General features: G+C 37.9%; 3 protein-coding genes across 5 annotated transcripts; 2 read left to right on the forward strand and 1 right to left on the reverse strand.

Annotated features, from left to right (window-relative positions):
- Nucleotides 1-18: 18 nt before the first annotated feature.
- Nucleotides 19-6618, reverse strand: LOC111788107 (adaptin family protein). The gene is made up of 11 exons (XM_023668300.2): nucleotides 6399-6618; nucleotides 5265-5781; nucleotides 4823-4947; nucleotides 3960-4158; nucleotides 3308-3536; nucleotides 3035-3201; nucleotides 2495-2704; nucleotides 1997-2107; nucleotides 1741-1917; nucleotides 1123-1587; nucleotides 19-668 (listed from the first exon to the last, which is right to left on the reverse strand). Exons 1-11 carry the CDS (start codon nucleotides 6449-6451, stop codon nucleotides 378-380), a joined length of 2544 nt encoding a protein of 847 aa, XP_023524068.2. The 5' UTR covers nucleotides 6452-6618; the 3' UTR covers nucleotides 19-377.
- Nucleotides 6619-7488: 870 nt separating this feature from the next.
- LOC111788244 (GTP-binding protein At2g22870) lies at nucleotides 7489-11606 on the forward strand. Its single transcript, XM_023668539.2, has 5 exons — nucleotides 7489-8084; nucleotides 9137-9206; nucleotides 9380-9542; nucleotides 10683-10937; nucleotides 11056-11606. Exons 1-4 carry the CDS (start codon nucleotides 7580-7582, stop codon nucleotides 10899-10901), a joined length of 957 nt encoding a protein of 318 aa, XP_023524307.2. The 5' UTR covers nucleotides 7489-7579; the 3' UTR covers nucleotides 10902-10937; nucleotides 11056-11606.
- Nucleotides 11607-12349: 743 nt separating this feature from the next.
- LOC111788138 (protein ANTI-SILENCING 1) lies at nucleotides 12350-20318 on the forward strand. 3 transcript variants are annotated; one of them, XM_023668358.2, is made up of 12 exons: nucleotides 12350-12713; nucleotides 13186-13566; nucleotides 14368-14536; nucleotides 14634-15355; nucleotides 15845-15871; nucleotides 16781-16873; nucleotides 18504-18582; nucleotides 18708-18798; nucleotides 19203-19308; nucleotides 19391-19507; nucleotides 19599-19830; nucleotides 19973-20318. In XM_023668358.2, exons 2-11 carry the CDS (start codon nucleotides 13222-13224, stop codon nucleotides 19647-19649), a joined length of 1800 nt encoding a protein of 599 aa, XP_023524126.2. In that variant the 5' UTR covers nucleotides 12350-12713; nucleotides 13186-13221; the 3' UTR covers nucleotides 19650-19830; nucleotides 19973-20318. The 3 variants fall into 3 exon arrangements, with proteins under 3 accessions (XP_023524126.2, XP_023524125.2, XP_023524127.2); XM_023668357.2 differs by having other exon boundaries at nucleotides 12351-12636; XM_023668359.2 differs by lacking the exon at nucleotides 12350-12713 and adding an exon at nucleotides 12763-12929.
- The last annotated feature ends 384 nt before the right edge of the window (nucleotides 20319-20702 follow it).

Consider the following 20702-nt stretch of genomic DNA (forward strand, 5'->3'; position numbering starts at 1 on the left):
CATTCTAACAAACAGAGAAATAAGAATTACCAAGTGGGTTTTGGATATTATTTCTCTTATATAAAGCCGATAAACAGTCTGAAGTAGAAGCGGACGGAGATGGGAAGAAAAGGACACTAACTACAGGACAGGAAAATTCACAAAAGCTTTTACAATGGAGAAGTTTCTCTATAACACAGGATTGGAGCAAAATCCAAGCAACTGGTAAGAGACACCAGTAGGGAACAGAAAGTGCAGCGACTTCAGTCTCATTTTACACTCATCTATACGACAACCGATTTGAAATGACTACTACTACGTCTTCGTCCTTCTGTTCCTACAACAATGCAGGCGACTTGATTGAGAGGCTTTAACGTTCAACACTTCATGCCGAACACTCATAACATACCGAAGTTGGCCAGAGCTGTTTGGAACAGAGACGAGAAAGCTTGTGATGCACTTTGGTCGTCAGCTTTGACCTTTATCTGTGCTTTGGCAGATGCTGTGTTGATTATGCACTCCACCAGAAAGTTGGATGGGTCTCCTTGCTTTTGTGCGAAGAAGAAAAATTTGAAGTTCGGTGCCTGGCCACCGGATGCAATGCAATGAATGGAATGGCTTTGCATGTGCCGGAGGAGGACTTGCGGTGATGTTAGAGCTGCAATGCCTCTCGGGCTTACAGCATGTTCCTGCGACAAAAAATGTGTCTGGTGTCAGCACAATGTAGAAGACGGTATAGTGCAAGTATCTTGAAGCAAAGTGAATATAATTGTAACAACCCAAACCCACCGCTAGCAGTCCTCTTTGGGCTTTCCCTTTCGGGGTTTCCCTCAAGGTTTTTAAAAAGCGTCCGGTTAGGGAAAGGTTTCCACGCCCTTATAAGGAATGCTTCGTTCTCCTCTCCAACCGACGTAGGATCTCATAATTTACCCCATGGGGACCAACATCCTCACCGGCGCACCGCCCAGTGCCTAGCTTTGATACTATTTGTAACAGCCCACCCAAGCCCACCAATAGGAGATATTTTAAAAGACGTCTACTAGGGAGAGGTAATATTTTGTTCCCGTCTCGGATCCCACAATAATCAAAATGGGAAAACAACAATGAAGATTCTGGCTGATGTAATAAAATTTGGAAACAAACCAGTGATACAGATATAGGAAGCTGGCGCCATTTCTGCTGAAAAGTTCCTGGAGCTAAAACAGCTTTTGCATTTAGCTGCAGAGGAGGTGGTGAAGGCGCAGGCGCAGGAGCAGGAGCAGACACTGTTGGTAGACCTAGGCCAAGTAGATCATCAATTGGAGAGCTCGATGGTGGAGCAGGCTCGGGTATGGAAGGATTCGAGACTGCAAACTCTGATGGCGCTTGAGGAATGAGAGCTCCAACGGAGCCTTCATATGAAGGAGCACTATATGCAGAACCATTGTTACTTACGATTCTAGTTTCCTCTTCCACTGATGTGCTTAGAAGTAGGTCCTTATCGTTTGCCTCGACTTGCTGAGCTGGAACAACGGCATCTGCAGACTCTGCACCAAGAGATAAATTTCCGAGTTCGTCTGAGAACTCAAATGGACCTCGGTGTTCCTTGTCAGTGAACATGTAAGATGGCTGCAACAACATATACAAAGTATATGAATTATACAACAAATTCAACAGCTGAACAACATATGCATGACAAAAGCTAACTCCGTAGAGTACAAAAAATTGTTCAATTTTGCACCATGACGATTCTGGATACCCATGAGGATTAAGTGCCGTTACCTTCTGATAAATAACAGACAAACTATTAAATTCGTCAAATATTCTATCCTTGACTTCACTGCTCTGTGTATCAGCAAATACAGAAACGGCTTGCTTTGGAGGATTGACGACACGTTCAGCTACAGAAACATTATATTGCAAAAGCCTGTAGTAGAATAGTGCTCGATCGTGCACATCCTATAATCAAAAGAAAAAATATTACGAGACGAAAAGACAAATGTTGCAAAGAATCCAAAAGCAATGAATTAACCTCTACCTGGTGGAAGTCAGCAAGACCGACTGCCAGTGCAACTCCCAAGGCCTTCTGAGTTTCAGGAGGCCTTTTGAAGAAACACTTCATCACTGCAGTGAGAATATGTAGGCGAACCTGCAATAATGATATGGCCCATCATTCAGCATGTAAGGGAAGAAATATCAAGATTTTAGAACATTAAAGTTGTAAGCGTACATAAATAATGGCAATCAACCAACATCTCCAAAAGTAATAACAAGAGATAATTGAAATGACTAAATTGACCATAACCGAACACGGCCAAGAGAGTAGGGGAAAATATTAAAACCTGACATTGTCGTTTCTTTTTAAGATACGTAGTTAACAAATATGTAGGTTTAAACTGAAACTTTAAGACTGCATGTGAGTTTTGTGATTCAATTCAAGTTGTAAGATTTTAAATAATAGACCAACAATAAGACAGGCAGTAGTATCTTCAGTTGTTTTAAGCATAATTTGTGAGTGGGTGGGGGGTGGATTAACCTCAGCAGAAGGCTCATCATCCCAGTTCTCAATTAAACTCTCTAGAATATATGGGGCATCGTGCATGTCTTGTGAGTACTCCCCCAACATCCAGATAAGAGCTGCTTTCGCCTTTGGTTCTTGAATATTTTTACTGCTGATGCTGCCGACAACAGCAATGCAATCATGACTCCATTGTGGATATTTTCTCAGAAGATCTTTAACAAGTACCTGCCAAAAGAATTCCATGTGAGATCCTACGTCAATTAGAGAGGGGAATGAAATATTTCTTATAAGGGTGTAGAAACCTCCCCTAGCAGACGTGTTTTAAAACCTTGCGGGGAAGCCCACAAGGAAAAGTCCAAAAAGGACAATATCTACTAGCAGTAGGCTTGAGGTTACATTTCTTACATTACCAAGCAAATAAAGAAAAAGAACCACTTTGTTTCACCGCTATTGCTATTTTCGTAATACAAATTAATATAAAAGAAGTGAATATAATGCATATGTACGGCAGTTTTCAAAAGACAAAAGCTAACAATTGTGTGAAAAACTAATTACCAAAGCTTCAGCAGTCACATAGTCCTTTTCCATCTCCAAAAACTGCAGAAGTCGATCGACAATTGCATTCACATCATACTGCTGCAGTGCTATTTTCCCAACAGCACGTATTGACTCTCTTGCAATGGGAATATCAACATTTGCAACATATTCACATAATTCCGTCACTGAAAAAAGCAACTCAAAGGTATCAAGTGCCAAATCAAAAAAGAAGGTGCCGTATGAATCAACTTTATAACTAGACACAAGAATGACCCAATGGAGTTCACTCACCAATTTCGTAAGTGTTGCTTTCATTTGCCACCGCAGTCAACATTTCAAGCTTCAATTTTTTGACATAAGATGGCTCATTGTATTGACAATAGAAGTGTTTATAGTCTGAGGAAAATATAAATGGAGCACGCATCACCAGGAGATGCAGATGGCTTAGAACTGCATAAGATTGCTCCGGGCTTCCCGAGCTCACTAGGGTTAAGAGAGGCGCTTTAATCCGTTCATAGACCTAGCCATTATATAGAACTCCATAAACTTTATGTTTTCAATAGAGGAAAAAGAAGAATGGTATAAGAAGATCATGTCATTCCAACATGAGAACTAAAAGTCAACAAATAGGATAATAGTGGTAATCTCGACTAAACAGCAACCAGCAATAATTTCTTGTTCTAGGATAGGAACACAGAAGATCACTACCAGAAGAACTATATTTTGCACAATAATTAAATTAATTTCCTTTTACAAAATCTTAGACCGCCACGTTGGAGGTAGAGGGTAACCTGGACTTCATACACTTGGCAAAAAATAAATAAAAATATTGCAAATAGGTAAGGCCATATTATTTATGCATGAGAGATGAAAAGTAAAACTGTAATAAAAGTTACGTAAACAAACAAAATGTTATAGAAGGATCGAAACTCTCGATAGTCACCTGTTGGTGAACGTCAGTCATGGATAAAGTCAAATGTAGAAAAACTTTGGTGGTTGCCAATACAACAGCACCATTAGCATGCTGAAGTCTATCTTCAAGAAGGTTCATGATATCAAAAATCTCATTGCTATCTGAAGGTACATATTTGGAGACCAATTCAAGTATAAGACATTGAGCCCATTCATTAAATTCCTTGATCCTGCAAGCATAAGCATTTTGTTTGAACAAGGAATGATAGATATTCTATCTCTGAAATTCTCGCATTTACGGAATATATAATGCATGTATAAGAACCATTTAATAGAGAGATTAGCTAAGAGACTCTAAAACAACCAATCAATACAACTCCAAAAGTTATTGTCCCTATCACGAACTACAAAACTTCTTTAGAAACTTTGATTCTTTAGTCACCAATCAACCCAAAAGCTTAAGTTGACAGGTTATGGTAAATTGGACTTGGAAATTTTACAAAAACCCAACAAGTGGTAATCAATATTAATTGGGAAGTTAATGATAATATAGGGGTTTGAACTTAAGACTTCCTGCTTTGGTACCATGTCAAATCATCAATCAACCGAAATGCTTAAGCTGATGGGCTACGGTAAATTTAATATATAATCATCAATCCAATGATTATGATGTTATAAATATAAACAATCCTAGAATGTGACAAATTTAATATATAAATTTTAAAACATATACAATAACTAAGCAGCTCTAACTTTCAATGATTAAGATGATAATATTTCTAAAAGTTAAGAAAAAAAGAAAAAGAACCAACGTAAAATCAATGCTCCTTTTAGATCTAAAGCTAGAGACAGTAATCAAGAATGGGCTCCTCATTCCTTAGGTATAGAACATACCGATTCAGAAGATAATACACAACTGCCTTACTGAGCAAAGCCTCTCTTTCCCTAGATGCTTCTTCCAAGGAGCTGGCTTCTGAGGTCAAAATCTCTTGTAGAGCAGATAAACAATTTGCAACTACCTGGTAGGTGCAATACATTAAGAAATACTCTCATCAATACATTAAGGAAAAGGTAAAATATAACGGACGCCATTCAATAAATATATAGTGCTCTAGTACCCAACAAAAAATTCAAGTTAATTTGAAATACAATAAAAATCACAGTTGTTTACGAGAAATCTGTAGGAATGCTACTTCCGGTTCCTGCTATAATTTTATGTAAAGCATAAATTATGGAGGTACTTGAAATCTCTTGGGTAAGGAAATCGTTCGTTTGATCAAAGAGATAAATAATAGTGCATAATAAAAACTTGGATTAGATAATTTAAATAAATCACCTGAGTATCTCGATCATTGAGCATCAAATGCTTCAACGTTGCTGGAAAATCAGCATCTACACAAGTCGAAGCAGATATATGATATAGTTTCAAAACCCCCGTAACTGCCACCATTCTCACATAACTATTGTTATCTTTCAAGCCAGAACCCAAGGGCCCTACCAGATACTCAACTAGATTTGCAACGCGAAGTGAACATAAGCTCCTCAAAGCAAGCCCTCTAATCATTGGATCCTCATCCTTGCAATCCCTTTGAAGAAAATTAATTGTGAGCAGAGCAAGATCAGGATTAACCTTGGCATAATTGCCAACGTATAGATAGCACATTTTCTTAAGAACAATGTCTGATGTAGCGGAGCACATCACCATCTCTCCAAAGAGAGACGATACATCAATCCCAATAGTCATGTAAGATATCACTTTCTTGAAAAGCTCCCTCTTGGAATCTTCAACACCAGGTGCTCTGCTTCCAGCAAGCTGCCGGAGCTGTGATTTCAGATCAGATACTTCGCTTTTTCTGGTCAAGTGAATCAAGTTCCAGTAAAGCTCAACACGATTTATAGCAGAAAACACAGATCTGATTTAGTGACTCAAAAAAGCAAAATCCACAGAACTAATGCATCGAATTGATGAAAACTTAAGCGAAATTAAAGTGAGCAAGGATAGAGGAACCTCAATCGATCAAATTTCAACTCGACCCAATGCAAAGTGCAAATGAATTATTCCCAGATGACAAACAAAAACAAGTAAAATTACAGAACGTCGTGTGAAAGTGAAATGACAGTGCACAAATATTTATCAGGATTTTGGTCATTGGACGCTAGAACAAATACAATCGGACACACGATGCACACACTGGTCATGCAAACAACTAAACCTCGATGATCGACAACAATGCGCGCCAATAAAAAGCTGAAGTAATGAAGGAACGGGGAAAAGCACGATTTCGAACTTAGGCAGATCCACGACTTCCAAATCCAAAGGGAAAATAGTAAAACCAACAAAATACCAATCTCAAAACAGCTCCGGAACTAATCTATCAGCAGATATGAATTACTCATGTATAATTCGAAATCATCCTGGAAGCTGCCAATGTTAGAAATTTGGATTGGGAAGAGATAATTTGCCACCTACCCCGATGGTTGGGACGGCGATGGAGTTCGATGAGACGGCGCAGGAGGAGCCATGGCGGACTAGAATTATGCTGACGTACAGCTCCGTTCGAAGCAAGACAATTCGAAGATAAATATCTCGTCGACAACGGACTCGGCGTGGTCGCAATTCCGGCTTTGGCTATGGAGTTCGTGAATCTAAGACGGAACTTGCAGATGCAATTGCATGGTAGACACGCCCGCAGAGAAGCTTTCTCTCTTTTCTTGTTCGCTTCTAGTTCTGATTACACTTGTTGGGCCTTCGGCAACCGTCAATTGTGAAATTGGGCTTCGGCCCATTAATAGTTTAGTTGACAGGACCCTAAGCCCAAAGATTCAGTCCAACGAAATATTTACTTTTAAAATATTATACAATTATATTGAAATTTAAAAATTATATCTAATAAAAAAAAAATTAATTTCATAATATCATACTTATAATATATTATCAAAATCAACGTGGTTGGTGTCACACTCGTACTTTTTTAATCATGCTACTTTGTGATTTTTGACAACCTCACGACTAGTTTTGACAAGAACCCAAACCCATATTCACTTTCGCCTCGTTTTATTGTTTCGTCAAACTTTAGACGAGGTTTGACTTCGCTTACCGAACATCACTTGTGCGAAATCCAAACTTGTACAGCCACACACTTATTTGCAACACAACCGAATTGCCTATACACTAGGTCAAGTCATTCGGCTCGACCTTGCCTCTACTCAAGGCCAAGGTTTCCCATGTGCAACGTCACATTCAACATCCTCTTAGTTCCTAATTAGCGTGATCTATATGTCTTGACGTCATCTCAAGTCAAAGGGTGTCATCGCCCATCGCAGTTCACTCAGTCATGCCATCGGGAATGGTCCACGTGTTGTTCGTAATATCGAGACATCCCGAACATCTATTAATACGATTCAATACAGTATTTTCTTATCCCATTTTGCTATTGAATATAATTGATTTATTATTATTATTATTATTATTTTTGTTAGCATGGCCGACAAGTCGTTCTCTCTCGGCGACTCACACGACAAGTCGAAATCTTCATCAACTAGTACACTGCGCACAGGGGACAAGAGGCATATGGCCATGACCAGAGCCCACCGCTACTCCTTCCCCAAAAATCTCCCCTGAGAGCCGAGCAAGTGCTCACAGGCATAGAGATGGTTCTCTCTCAGCTCTCTAGACTCAACCGTTCTCTCTTTACTTCATCAATCCGCCGAAGTTTTAGCGTATTTGCAAAAACCAATAAACCCATAATCGCGGCCACAGAAGCCTCCATTCTCACTTCGCCTTCATTTCCCACCCCCAAATCCATTCTCACGGCCGCCGAACCAGTTTCGATCACCGATTTTTCAGAATATCCCGAAGAAAAACAGTTAACCATCTCCCCTGAGAAGCTATTTATTCCGCCGGAAACTGATTTCTCCGGCAGCGGTGCTGCGGGGACGAGAATCTTGAAGGGTTCGAACATTGTGTTGGGACGGTACGCGAGGGATGCGCAGATTTCCGAGGCGAATTTTGTGAAGAGTAGTGTGAGAACCGAGGATTGCCCTTCTGATGGGCTTCCTGAATTTGCCCTTGTTGGGCGCTCGAATGTGGGGAAATCGTCACTGTTGAACTCGCTCGTGCGGCGGAAGAAGCTCGCTCATACCTCCAAGAAACCAGGTCGGCGGTTTGTTTTGCCATATTGTTTCTTTAATTAGTTGTGTTATTTTCATTTGTTGTGAAGCCACTGCTTTGAAAGGAAAAATGGTGTAGTTTCGTAGTCCATGAGAATTCTCCTAGCACTTGTGATATGTTTGGTGTAGTTTCATATTGTCCCTAATGCTTAACGATATTGTCCGGTACTTATCACTGTCAGCCTCACACATTTGCTAGGGAGAGGTTTGCACTCTTATAAGGAATGCTTCGTTCCACTCTCTAACCGGTATCCACAATCCACCCCCTTTAGGGCCCAACGTCTTCGCTAACACACCGCTCAGTGGCTGGTTTTGATACCATTTGTAACAACCCAAGTCCACTACCGGTAGATATTGTCCGCTTTAACCCATTACGTATCCTCGTCAGCCTCACGGTTTTGAAACGCGTCTGTTAGGGGGAAGTTTCCACACCTTTATAAGGAATGCTTCGTTCCCCTCTACCATCGATATGGGATCTTAGGTAATGGATAATAAGAACTAGAGGACTGTACAATGATTTTGAAGAAAATAGAACAACATAGCTGGAACAGAACAAATATCTGCCAAACTTCTTTGAACTATGCGTTTCATTGATTCAAAGCCTTGACCTTATAACTCCATTTTCTCATCATTCATCAAGGCTCTGCTGAACATACTGTCACTACTCTCAAGTGGGATTCATTGGCACTCCCGCTTCCCGACTTAGATACGAGCACGTTGAGCTTTTCTGTGAGAATGAAAGTGTAAATGAATCGACCTCAAATAGAGGAATTCTTGGTCCTTTATTTATAGTTCTTGCATTAACGGGAATGTAAAATTTAGATCCTTCTCGTGAAATTTTCTATCTCCGCTCCTTGCCAGCACGTGAGAGAGAAAGGGCAAGAGAAGGAATAAGCTAATTAATGAGTTATCATAGGTCTTTTCTGTTATGATTCTGAATGTCTGAAATCCCTTGTACTGTTTAATCTCAGATGGTCTGTCCAATTGTTCCATTAAGAATGTTGGATGTGGATATAAACACTTTGTGTTTTATTGCAGGAAAGACACAGTGCATAAACCATTTTCGAATCAACGATAGTTGGTACTTGGTCGATTTGCCTGGATATGGGTATGTCTTAACTTCGAGTTGTGTCGTTGTCAGATCCCTTTTCAACGTTCGAACTTGCTTCCATGTGACTTGCTCTGTGATGGGGCATGAGTTTGCCTCTGCCTTTATTCCTTCATATGTGCTACCTCTATTTGAGTAAATGCCAATGGCATTTGTTTGTTCCTTTTTTGTAGGTATGCATCTGCACCACGGGAACTCCGAACGGACTGGAATAAGTTTACCAAGGACTATTTCCTGAATCGGTCGACGTTGGTTTCGGTTTTCCTTCTTATAGATGCCAGCGTTCCTGCCAAACAAATTGATCTTGACTATGCTAGTTGGTTGGGTCAGAATCAGGTAATATTCTCTTTGCTTGTATGAGACATATAAAAGGAAAATATCCAATTTGCATATCTTGTGTTTTCTTAAAAAGACTATATCTTTTAAGAAGATTAAAGTATTGAAGGCTATGAGAGTACGAGAGTACGCGTATGATATACTATGTGAGATCCTATGTTGGTTGGAGAGGGGAACGAAACATTTTTTATAAGGGTGTAGAAACTTCTCCCTAACAGACGTGATTTAAAACCTTGAGGGGAAGTACAGAAGAGAAAGTCCAAAGAGAACAATATCTGCTAACGGTGGGCTTGCCTGTTACAAATGGTATCAGAGTTAGGCATCGGGCAGTGTGTCAGCGGAAACGCTGGGCCCTCAAGGGGGGTGAATTGTGAGATCTCACATTAGTTGGAGAGGGAAACGAAACATTGTTTATAAGAGTGTGTTATAAGGGTGTGGAAACCTCTCTCTAACAGACGCGTTTTAAAAACTTGAGGGGAAGCTTAGAAAGGAAAGCTCAATGAGAACAATATCTACTAACGGTGGGCTGGTGGGCTTGAGCTGTTACAAATGGTATCAGAGCCAGGCATCAAAACTTTGTGTGAGATCCCACGTTGGTTGGAGAGGAGAACAAAGCATCCCATATAAGGGTGTGAAAACCTCTCCCTAACAAACGCGTATTAAAACCGTGAAGCTGATGGCAATACGTAATGGGCCAAAGTGGACAATATCTGCTAGCGGTGGGTTTTGGCTATTACAAATAGTATCAGAGCTAGACACCGAACAGTGTGCCAGTGAGGACATTGGGCCTCCATGGGGGTGGATTGTGAGATCCCACATTGGTTGAAGAGGAGAACGAAACATTCCTTATAAGGGTGTAGAAACCTCTCCCTAGCAGCGTTTTAAAACCGTGAGGCTGACGGCGATACGTAACTGGTCAAAGCAGATAATATCTGCAAGTGGTGGGTTTGGGAGGTTACTAATTGTTTCCCATGGGTTTCAACCTTCGCCCCTTTCACTAAACTTGTTCCAAATCTTCTTCTGAACCTTTAGGAACAAGAATCAACCCCCAAGTCTAATATTATACGATAGAAATTTAGCGTTTCATTCAATTTGATGCATTCGTTTTCAAGAAAGTTCGACATAGAATGTTTCCTGCAGATTCCAATGACGATAATATTTACGAAATGCGACAAACGAAAGAAGAAAAAGAAAGATGGAAAAAGAGCAGAAGAAAATATGAGCGACTTTCAGGAACTGATTGGTGGATTTTTCCACACGACTCCGCCGTGGATTATGACCAGCAGTGTCACCCATCAAGGTCGGGACGAAATTCTTCTGCATATCGCTCAACTGAGGAACTACTGGCTCAAGCACTGATAAAACACTTTAGCCTCGCCTTCTGATGTCGATCAGGTACGACCTCATATTGGTTATGCTCGTGCCTGCAATATATAGAGATATCGGTTCATGTCCAAAACTAGGTTCTCTCGATTTCGAGCTTCAAAATTAACAATGGCTGCAAATGTTGCAGCTTGCTGATGTTTCTCAACACGAATAGATGCACTTCACCTTGACTCAAAACGGGTCGATAGAATGTGATTCTTGTATTATATATTCAACAGCTCGAGGTGTAGGACGAGGACACATGTTTTGGAGAGTTCACAAACCAACACAACACTGGAAAGAATGGCTTAATAGTGTTTCACAAGCTTCATTGTGTCACTGCTTAAAAGCTTCAAACAGGGCAATATAATGGAAGATTAGTAGAGTTGCTCTGTTGTCTTCTGGATCCCGTTTATTCCTGTTCTGGATAAGGATGGCTTTACTCCTTTGCCCAAACACTCGGTTTCATTACTCGGAGACTTGGCCTTGTTGCAAACCTCATAACTGCTGGCTTACCCTTTTCTTTTTCCTTTAAAATAATATCCTTTAACAGTAAATTTTGGGTGTAGACAATATGTTGGCTGTTTAACTTTTACCTTTATTATGCTTTAGTTTGTACTCTAACTTGGTGCCAAGTATCGAGATTTATAAGTTTACCACAGTAAAATTTAAAGATTTGAGCAGTAAATTTTGATTGAACTAATTTTTAATCAAATTAGTCTATAAAAAACACCATTGTTTACTTGAGTAAAAATTTAGTCGCTTAGCCCTCTTATTATGAGAATCGGCGTCCATGGTTTTTTTTTTTTTTTTAGACAACAACAAAGACATGAGCTGTCTGAAAAAAAGATAAGTGTGTGTTATAATTGAGAAAGTTTTAGGCAAACTGCACATACAGCCAGTGGAGATGATGAAACTATTGGCAAGTATCGTTGTGCGAAAATGCCAGCGGGCACGAAATGTGGTCAAGAAGGAGTTGTTATTGAGATGGAATCGGATCCATCCTACTCGAATTGATTCTAGTGGTGGATAATAGGAAAACCTATGCATGAGGGGAATGAATGAGCTAAATGTGTCATGCCACGGGTTAACCTTCCTCCCCAAAGGGGTTGTCTCAAAACCCCCGATTTAAGAGATTCTCTTCACCCGTCTTGGACACTTTTGGTTTTCTCGGTTATTTCTTGTATTTTCAATAAAACTTAAATTTGATTTTATTAGATTTTTTATGTCTCACATATCAAAAAAAAAAAAAAAAAAAAAAAAAAAAAAAACTCAATATAACAACTTTTAAGATTTAGATTAAAATTGAATATTGGGAAATTTAATGTGATATTTATAGTTTAAATATATATCTCATCCCAAAATAGCTACAAGTTTTCCCCTTATTATTATTATTATTATTTAATTTTGAAAAGCATTAGAAAATTGCAGGCCCAAGTTTTTCGGAGGAGGTCCACAAGCCCTAATTTTCTGTTCATTCCAATTGAGGGAATTTTCAAGCTAATGTCACACGCGCCGCACGCGCTCAAACGCCGGTTAGCGGAACCAGAGGTGGAGCCTCGCCGCGCGTTTGGGACTAGGGCTTTAAGCAGGGTGTTACTGCTCGAGTGGGTTTACGTATCTGTTATTTTCCCTCCAAATTTCGATCTCTTGTGGGTCGAGCCCCTTCCATACTTAAATCTTCAGTGATCGCCGGATAATCTCTTTCACCTTTCATGGTCTCTTTCAGGTGTTAAGATGATTCTGTTTCTAAATTTGTGAAAATCTTCATACATTATCGCTCTGCCATGCTTGATTGATTTTGAAGTTAGGGATTAGACTAGTACTGGAGTTCTTAAATGAATGTCGCGCTGGTTTCTGTGTTCTATGTGATGAAAGAAACATTCGGCCATGGATTTGAAGCTTTGGAAATTTTACTTTTATTTTTCAGTACATGGTCGAGTACTGGATTATCGGTCTTTCCTTGGCTAGGACTTCGAATTTCTGTTTGTTCAAGTGAAATTAGTTTCTCTTGATCTCAGGGTATGGTTCAAACAAAATTGAATCTGAAGTAGCTTGTTTTGTATCTTCTGCAATTTTATGATTTTCTATGTTATTGTTTTGTATCTTCTACTCTATTCAACTAATCAATGTGGCATGTTTTTGTGTATGTATGCATTATCTACTAGTCACAATTGTTAAATTATCTGAAAACATGGTTAATCGGTGTTACTTCGTATTGATATTCCTTTTAAATTTGTGAATCTATAAAATAATGTGTTATTTTCTTTGGCTCCAGCTGCATTTATTCTTGGAGGAGATCCGCTTTGGTATTATGGTAGAAACAGAACAAGAGGAGAAAGTTGAATTTCAATGGGGCAAAAGGAAAGGAATTGGTGGGAAGAAGAAGGACGTGTCCTTTTATGAATCTTTTACTTATGATGGTGTAGAATATTTTCTATATGACTCTGTTTACCTATACAAGGAGGGTGAACCAGAACCTTATATTGGCAAGATTCTTAAAATCTGGCAGAATCCAGATAAGACGAAGAAAGTAAAAATTCTTTGGTTTTTTCGACCTTGTGAGATTCTTAATTATCTTGGAGCCGAAGACACGAGGGACAATGAATTATTTTTGGCATCCGGTGATGGTGTTGGCCTTGCCAATGTTAATTCTCTGGTAATTATTTGCTTGTAGCTTTACCATTCCATGGCAATGTACTCTCTCTCTCTCTCTCTCGATTCATCTGCCTTGTATGTCGAACAAGTTGACTTGGTACTTGCACGTCATTGGTAAAAATTATGAAACTAGTTAGTTTAGATGGAATTATAGCTCACTCAAGTGATGGTTGGCAAGCATATGGGCATGGTAGGATTTTTCTCAACCTTCATCTCTTGTGGCTTTGAGTAACACTTCTCAATACTTCTTGTACGAATCACCTTTCAGCGCCTATTCCCTCATTAATACTCACTGATTAGATTCTCCTTGTATGCCTATGAAAGGTGGTTCTACAGCTTATTATTATTCTCCTCGTATGATAGCCCTCGTGGTTGTCCTTTCCTTGTCTATCATTTTTCCTCGTCTATGTTTGCCCTTGTGACTACGATCTTTATTCATTATGAGGATTCTTTGTCGTTTAATTTTGGGTTCAACCGTCCTTTGTCTAAATGAGTCTTTGGGTGTTTCTTTACTGCTCTTTTGGGCCAATTTTCATGTAGAGTATTTTTATATATATTGTTTTTTACACAAAACTATTAATAATGATTTTTATTTCCTATTTCATTAACTGTGCCTCACTCCACTTGAGCAACTCATTTTTGTCACCTCTTGGCTTTAGGCCTTTAAGAAGCTTGTTGTCTTGGAGTGCACCTTCCACTTTGAAAATGAGTTTGTTGAAGGAAGGGATTCTGTGTGATGGAGACTGTGCGTTTGTTATTTTTTTTAATAATTTATTTCCATATATTTTGTGTCTCAAACCAGGAAGTAATTGCTGGAAAGTGCAACGTTCTCTGTTATTCAAATGATAGCAGAAATCCACGACCTTCAGATGAAGCACTCAAAAAGGCTGATTTTGTATTTTGTCGTACATTTGATGTTGGAAAACTAGAGGTCTGCAATGAGATATGTGAAAAAATTGCTGGAGTAGAAGGTTTGATTCAGTTTTCCATAACAATTTCACAATAGTTCGACCTTTGGTTGGTTTGTTATAATCTGATCTCAAAACTGATTTTCTTCCTCCATCGCAGTTAAATTTTTACTCAATAAAGTAGATACTTCAAAAGATGTTAAGAGGGCCGAGAAGGATGCAATTGTAAATACTGAATCAGAAGATCTTTCTGGATGGAACACTTCTAATGGAGAGTCAACTTTGAAGACTAATGACAGCACTGTCGAGAAGTCCACAGAGGATAATGTTGATTTGAAGGCTTCTCTGTCCATAGAGAAATCCTCCAATGAAGAGAAGTCTGGTGTATGCGTGAGTAATGGAGGAAACGGAATGGCTAATACTAGTAGCAAACACAAAAACATCTTAGATGATAAGGTCTCTTTGAAGCTTAAAATTGATTATAATAAGACACCCGGTAAAGATGCGCTACCTAAGGATGTTGAAGGTAGAGTTAAAAGTCCGAGGGACTCCTCTGAAGTTGAACATAGACCAGCGAAGAAGGCAAAGCTAGATAGTTTTGTTCATTTATCTCTGGGAAAGACCAAAAATGACATTCAAAAGCCTGGCCTCAATCGCAGTAGTGGTGATACGCGGGCTTCCTCACCCAAGATTCATGTTTCTGAAGATGCTTCCAGGACCAAAAATGTAAAAGATTCTCATGGAACAAAAGACAGCCTAATCAAGAAGCCCAAACTAGATGAGAAGCCAACAAAGGTTTCTATTGGCAAGAACCTAAAGCCTTCAGTTGCAGACTGCAAAATAGATGGTCAAATTGTGGAAGTTACTAGAAGGCCAGACGCTGTAAGTTGTATTCTAGTTTTGTTGTTTCATTTTTTTTTACTATTTGCGTAGCTTGTGATTGGACTTTATTTATTTATTTATATTTTTTATGCACTTGTGAAAGAAGATCAGTTTATCATTAAAAATTGGGTACTTAAATAGTATGATCCATTTGGTCTTTTGGGTTTTGACGTCTAGAATTAGCCGATATGTAATATGGAATGGCACACATGATAGTTACCTCATGTTGTTCATGCATTGAAGCACCACATTTCGGTCACATATTATTTGTTATTAATGACTGGAAATAATGCTAATGTCTCCCTTCTCCAACTCAAATCCATATTGTCAAAAGCTCCATGTTCATATTGGGATATTATTATGAAACTGTAGTGGAATATGGATCCTTTTACAATGGCCTGATATGTCTTCTTGTGTATTTTGATACAATAATTCTATTTGAGATAGTCTTTAAGGTTCTGATCGTTATGTTTTTCATCAATTGGACAGGATAGAAGCAGATGGTTCAAGGGACTTGTAAGTCAATCTTTCACTCTTTGGTAAAATATCATTTTTATTATTAGATTTGTAATGTCAGATCCTTTGGTTTTATATAAATCTTTTTTAAACTACAAGTCACTCCAAGGGATTCATTTGTCTTTTCTGCTGTTTCTACTCATTCATTTGCTTATTCTATTTATTTCCAGTTTTGGAGTTTAAATAGCCTTGATTCTAGGCTTGTACTCCCTTTTCTTTTTTATTGGAAAAGTAAGGAGAATGAAGTTTAAGAAGACAGGTGATTTGAAGGTTGTGAAAAGGTGACAAGAACTAAGAGTAATTCCGTTCAAATTGTAGGCTAGATTCTCTCCATCAAAGTCCGGATTTAGAGCAGTAAGACTTAGGATCTCAAAATGAGACAGGATATACCTTTAACCAGTAGGTGTTGACAGAAGGGGCTGGACCTGCTTCATATCCAAAAAGAAGTTATCATGGATAAATTTTTTTAGCCCGTATTGGTCGATGATGCAAACTACACCTTTTTTTTTCCGTATTTACAACTAGCCAAATGTTTCAGCTAAGTAAAAGAGCCTTTTGTAGGCTTCCATTAATTCAGTTTAGGCTTTCTTCTCATTTGTCTCTTTTGATATATTGACGGATAGTTTCCTATATCTGTACCTAAAAAAATCCTTTTTACATGGTCAGTTCTTGATATGCGCTTATCTTAATATTTCTAAGGTTTGATGGTAATTATTCTTATCTTCCATTAATTCGGTTGAGGCTTTCTCATTTTGGCATCTCTTTTCAATATATTGATGAGAAGTTTCCTATTTTTGTACCTAATAAGATCCCATTTACATGGTCAGTTCTTGAGACGAGCTTATCTTAAACTTCTAAGGTTTAATTGTAATTATTCTTAACCAATTAAACTGATCATCTTTATGCCAGCCGTGGGAAGAAAGAATGAAGAATGCGCATGAGCAAGGAACACTTGTCCTAATTCAGAATTTTGATCCTGCTTACACTTCAGGTGAAGTGGAGGTAATAATAGCTTCTTTGCTTTGATTATTTGATGTGATGTGCTACTGTATTGTATTATTATTTTCTTTTCCAGACTAGTTTAATTACCACAAATAAAATGATAGAAAATACCTCTAAACTATGGGTACTGTTTCAATAACACCCGAAAATTTAAAAAGTTCAAAAAATACCTTCGATTTTTCAAAAACCTTAAAAAAGTCCTTATCGTTAAGTTTTGGAAGGAAAACTCTTTTATAGTTTTGTTTCAATAATACTCTTGACTTTAAAAGTTTCACAATACCCTTGACCTTTCAAAATGTCAAAAAATACCCTTATCTTTTAAGTTTTGGATGAAAAACGTTAAAGTTTATTAAGCTCATTGACATTTAATTGTGCTTGTAAGAGACCGTTTTTACATCTGTCTTCCTAACTTGTAGATAACTTGGATGTCAATCTTGTTTTTTTTTAATTGATTGAATCATTGGCCTGATTGGTGAAATCAACTCTCTAATATCTCGCTTTTGATAGTTCTCCATCTTTTTATCTTATTCATCTTTCTATTTCTTTATCTAAACAGAATAGGTGATTATATTAGTGGTAATTTAGTGAACTTGAACACCATTCTTGTGGACAATACGTACTTTTGACATTCTTACACTATTAAAACTTGGCCCATACACTTACGATAATGCATTAAATAATTGTACGGAACACCAACTCATAGAAAGTCATTGTGCACTAACTTACGTAGCTAGTATTTTTCAGTTAAGTTTCTTAGTTTAATGCTACATTAACTATTACTAATGGAAACTCAAAAATTTAAAGCAAACATAGTCACAAATGAACTTCAAATTTGAGTGTTAATTTTGGTGAAATTTAAAGCAAACATAGTCACAAATGAACTTCAAATTTGAGTGTTAATTTTGGTGCAATGAAAAACGAAAAACCTCTAGATGGAAGCAATAGGTGGATCATCGATAATTTATTTTTTATGTCCACAATTTGATGTCAAATTCAAGCTTTAGAGTAGCTGACTTTTAAACATACTCGAGAGAGAACTCAATTCCACAAAGTAAGATGATGATAAAGTATCCTTGTACTTCAAAGAGTTGAACAAATCCCTACCTGAATCCCCACATTTAGGCTTTCAACCCCATCCCAACAACAATTTAGCCTTCTTTTTTGTCTTTGAAGAGGGAGGGTTATGGTTATGGATTTTGGGTTTTGGGATTTTTGAACTTATTTAGTCAAATTATTACTACAACTTTTTAAATGCTAATTATTTGTTCATTCTCATTATTCTCATTAATTTTCATAGACTAAGATTCTGCCTAGAGAGGAAGAAGATAGAAACATTTTTTACTAAGAGTATTTCAATTTTTTTTTTAAAGGTAAAGGGTATTATTTAAATGACCATCTTCCATCCAAGAAAAGGTATTTTCGAACTTTTTTGAGAGGTCCGAGTATTTTTTAAACTTTTGAAAGTTTAGGGGTATTATTGAACATTTTCCATCCAATGTTTTTGAAAGATCAAGGATTTTTTTGAAACTTCTGTTTAAGGGTATTTTCTATAATTTAACCAATTATTCTATATGGGATCATACAACTAAGTCAGATTGTCCTTCCTTTTATTTCCCGTACAATATTCCAGGATATTGTCTGGCATGCCTTCAACGAGAGTTGCACTGCTAAGATGATTCAGCGTACTGCAAATTCTATGCCTCACATAGGTGTGAGTTTAGGATGTTTTCCCAACTCCTGTTCCATATTATCATGATGAAATGTCTGATTTCTTTCCAAATTCTATCGTCGTTATTAGTTCTTTGAGAATTCTTTTGCCCATATTATTTTGCAGGTCAAGCTTATATTGTATTTAAAACTAAGGAAGCAGCAGAGAAAGTGGTTAGAAAACTAGATGAAGGTTGCTTATTGCTTGCTAATGGGAAGTAAGTTTACATTCAGTGTAGTCTCTAGTGCGGTTACTTTCAAATCATCTACTTTATTCCATGGGTCCTCTGTCCGAAGCATTTGGCCCTCTTGACTAGTTTAACATGCCAGTTCTTGGGCTTTGAGGTGCCATTAGATGGGTGGTTGACAGTTTCTAATTTCATAGTGGCAGTAACAATTTGATAGTTCTTTGTCATACTTCATTTAATTTTCCCATTCACCTTCTTTCTATATTGCTGCATACATTTTGAAGTTGTACGTGTTTGCTTTGGCAGATAGAAGAAGTTTAAAGATAATAGGTTTCACCCCCACCCCACCCTAATCGAGTCCCTGCCTACTTCTAAGGTCTATGCACACTGAATATATTTTCCCAGCTAACATTTTTCCTTAAAAAAAATTGCAGTGCTCTTGTTGGTAGCTTTGCAACTCCTCATCTCCAGTTAAAGAAACAAACGTATTTTGGGCATCACAGTATTGATAAGCTAAGGCATCTAATGCAACGTGAGATGGTAATGTGCGTCTTTTTCTCTGAACTAGCCGATTACACTTATCTCCCTATTCATTCTCCCGTGCTTTTTGGTTACTGCCCAGAAAGAAGCTGTATCAACCTCGCATTGTTCTCAGCCGAATACGGTAGAATATGATATGGCCATGGAATGGTGTTTACTGCAAGAAAGATCACAACTCACCTGGAAAAAGTTGTTCAAGGTCGATTTCGTTCTATTGAACTTAAATGGTGCAATGTTATCATTGAGTTTGCTGTCTTTTTAACTTGTATTTTGGCTCTATTTACTTCTAGCAACAAGAAGAGGAGTTGAGAAAATTCAAGAGCAAGCTGAAATTTAGATGAGCTCCGTTGGCCTCACCGATGCTATATTTGGCAAGTATTTTCAACCATGCGAGAAATCCTTTTGATCTAGCACATTTTGAATCATGGGAGTACCTCACTCTTGCAAGTACCAGTGGTGATAGACTTAAATTTTCTTGCTCTTGCAAGTTATCAAAGTGGATTAATTGGACATTGTACATTGGTAAACCTCTCCACCTTATTCAAATGTCAACTTTTTCTTAAAAATTAACTGTTTTCGTTAAACCAAAAGACATTGTTTCTATATATTATGCCCGGTTCTGTGTTCGTTGAATGAGTGAATTGATACGATCATCTTCTGGCAGAGACGAGAGGAAATCGGTTAGACGAGGGTCCTAGCTTTTGGAGGAACTTGATAAGATGAAACTTTTTGGTAAATTCTGAGGCTTTGGAATCAAAAGACAGCTGCATGTGGAGACATGGTCGATGATCTATACCGATGCCTCTATAATGGGTGAGTTTAGATGAATCTTGCATCCTTCCAAGTATTTGTTCTAAACATTGAACCGGAAGTAAGTATTTGAGAGGGTCACTATTTATCCATGGGCTTCTCTGTAGGTTTTGATGATAATTAACACCTAACTAGTTTTGGTGCACAATTTGTTGTTACTGTATAGAGTAAGAGACATCAAGTAAAGCGGTTTTAAATCATCTTTATTTAGAGTTTTACCTTGAGGTAGAAAAATTAAGTTTCTCTGGAAGCATTTTTATTATATTTTCTGCCACCCTTTTGATCAAGGTTTAGATATAATTAGAAATTTTGGCAGATGGGATTCCTTTTAGAAGTTCCACTTGGTATTTTTTGGTGCAGAACATACACAATGTACTTTTAACCTAAGTTTTTAGAGACAAGGTTTAGAATCTAAAAACTTATACACATACAACTTCAAATGTGAAAGCTTTTAGGGCAAAATGTACTCTTCTACAAAATTATCCTTAATTTCCTATTATCTTAAACCATTTCAGCCTTGAACGACATTCTCGAACTTAAAATGTTCTCTTTTACAAAATTATCCTTAATTTCCTATTATCTTA

Source organism: Cucurbita pepo, chromosome 2 (assembly GCF_057944985.1).
Source record: "Cucurbita pepo subsp. pepo isolate OVF chromosome 2, ASM5794498v1, whole genome shotgun sequence".
In the NCBI taxonomy this organism is placed as follows: Eukaryota; Viridiplantae; Streptophyta; class Magnoliopsida; order Cucurbitales; family Cucurbitaceae; genus Cucurbita; species Cucurbita pepo.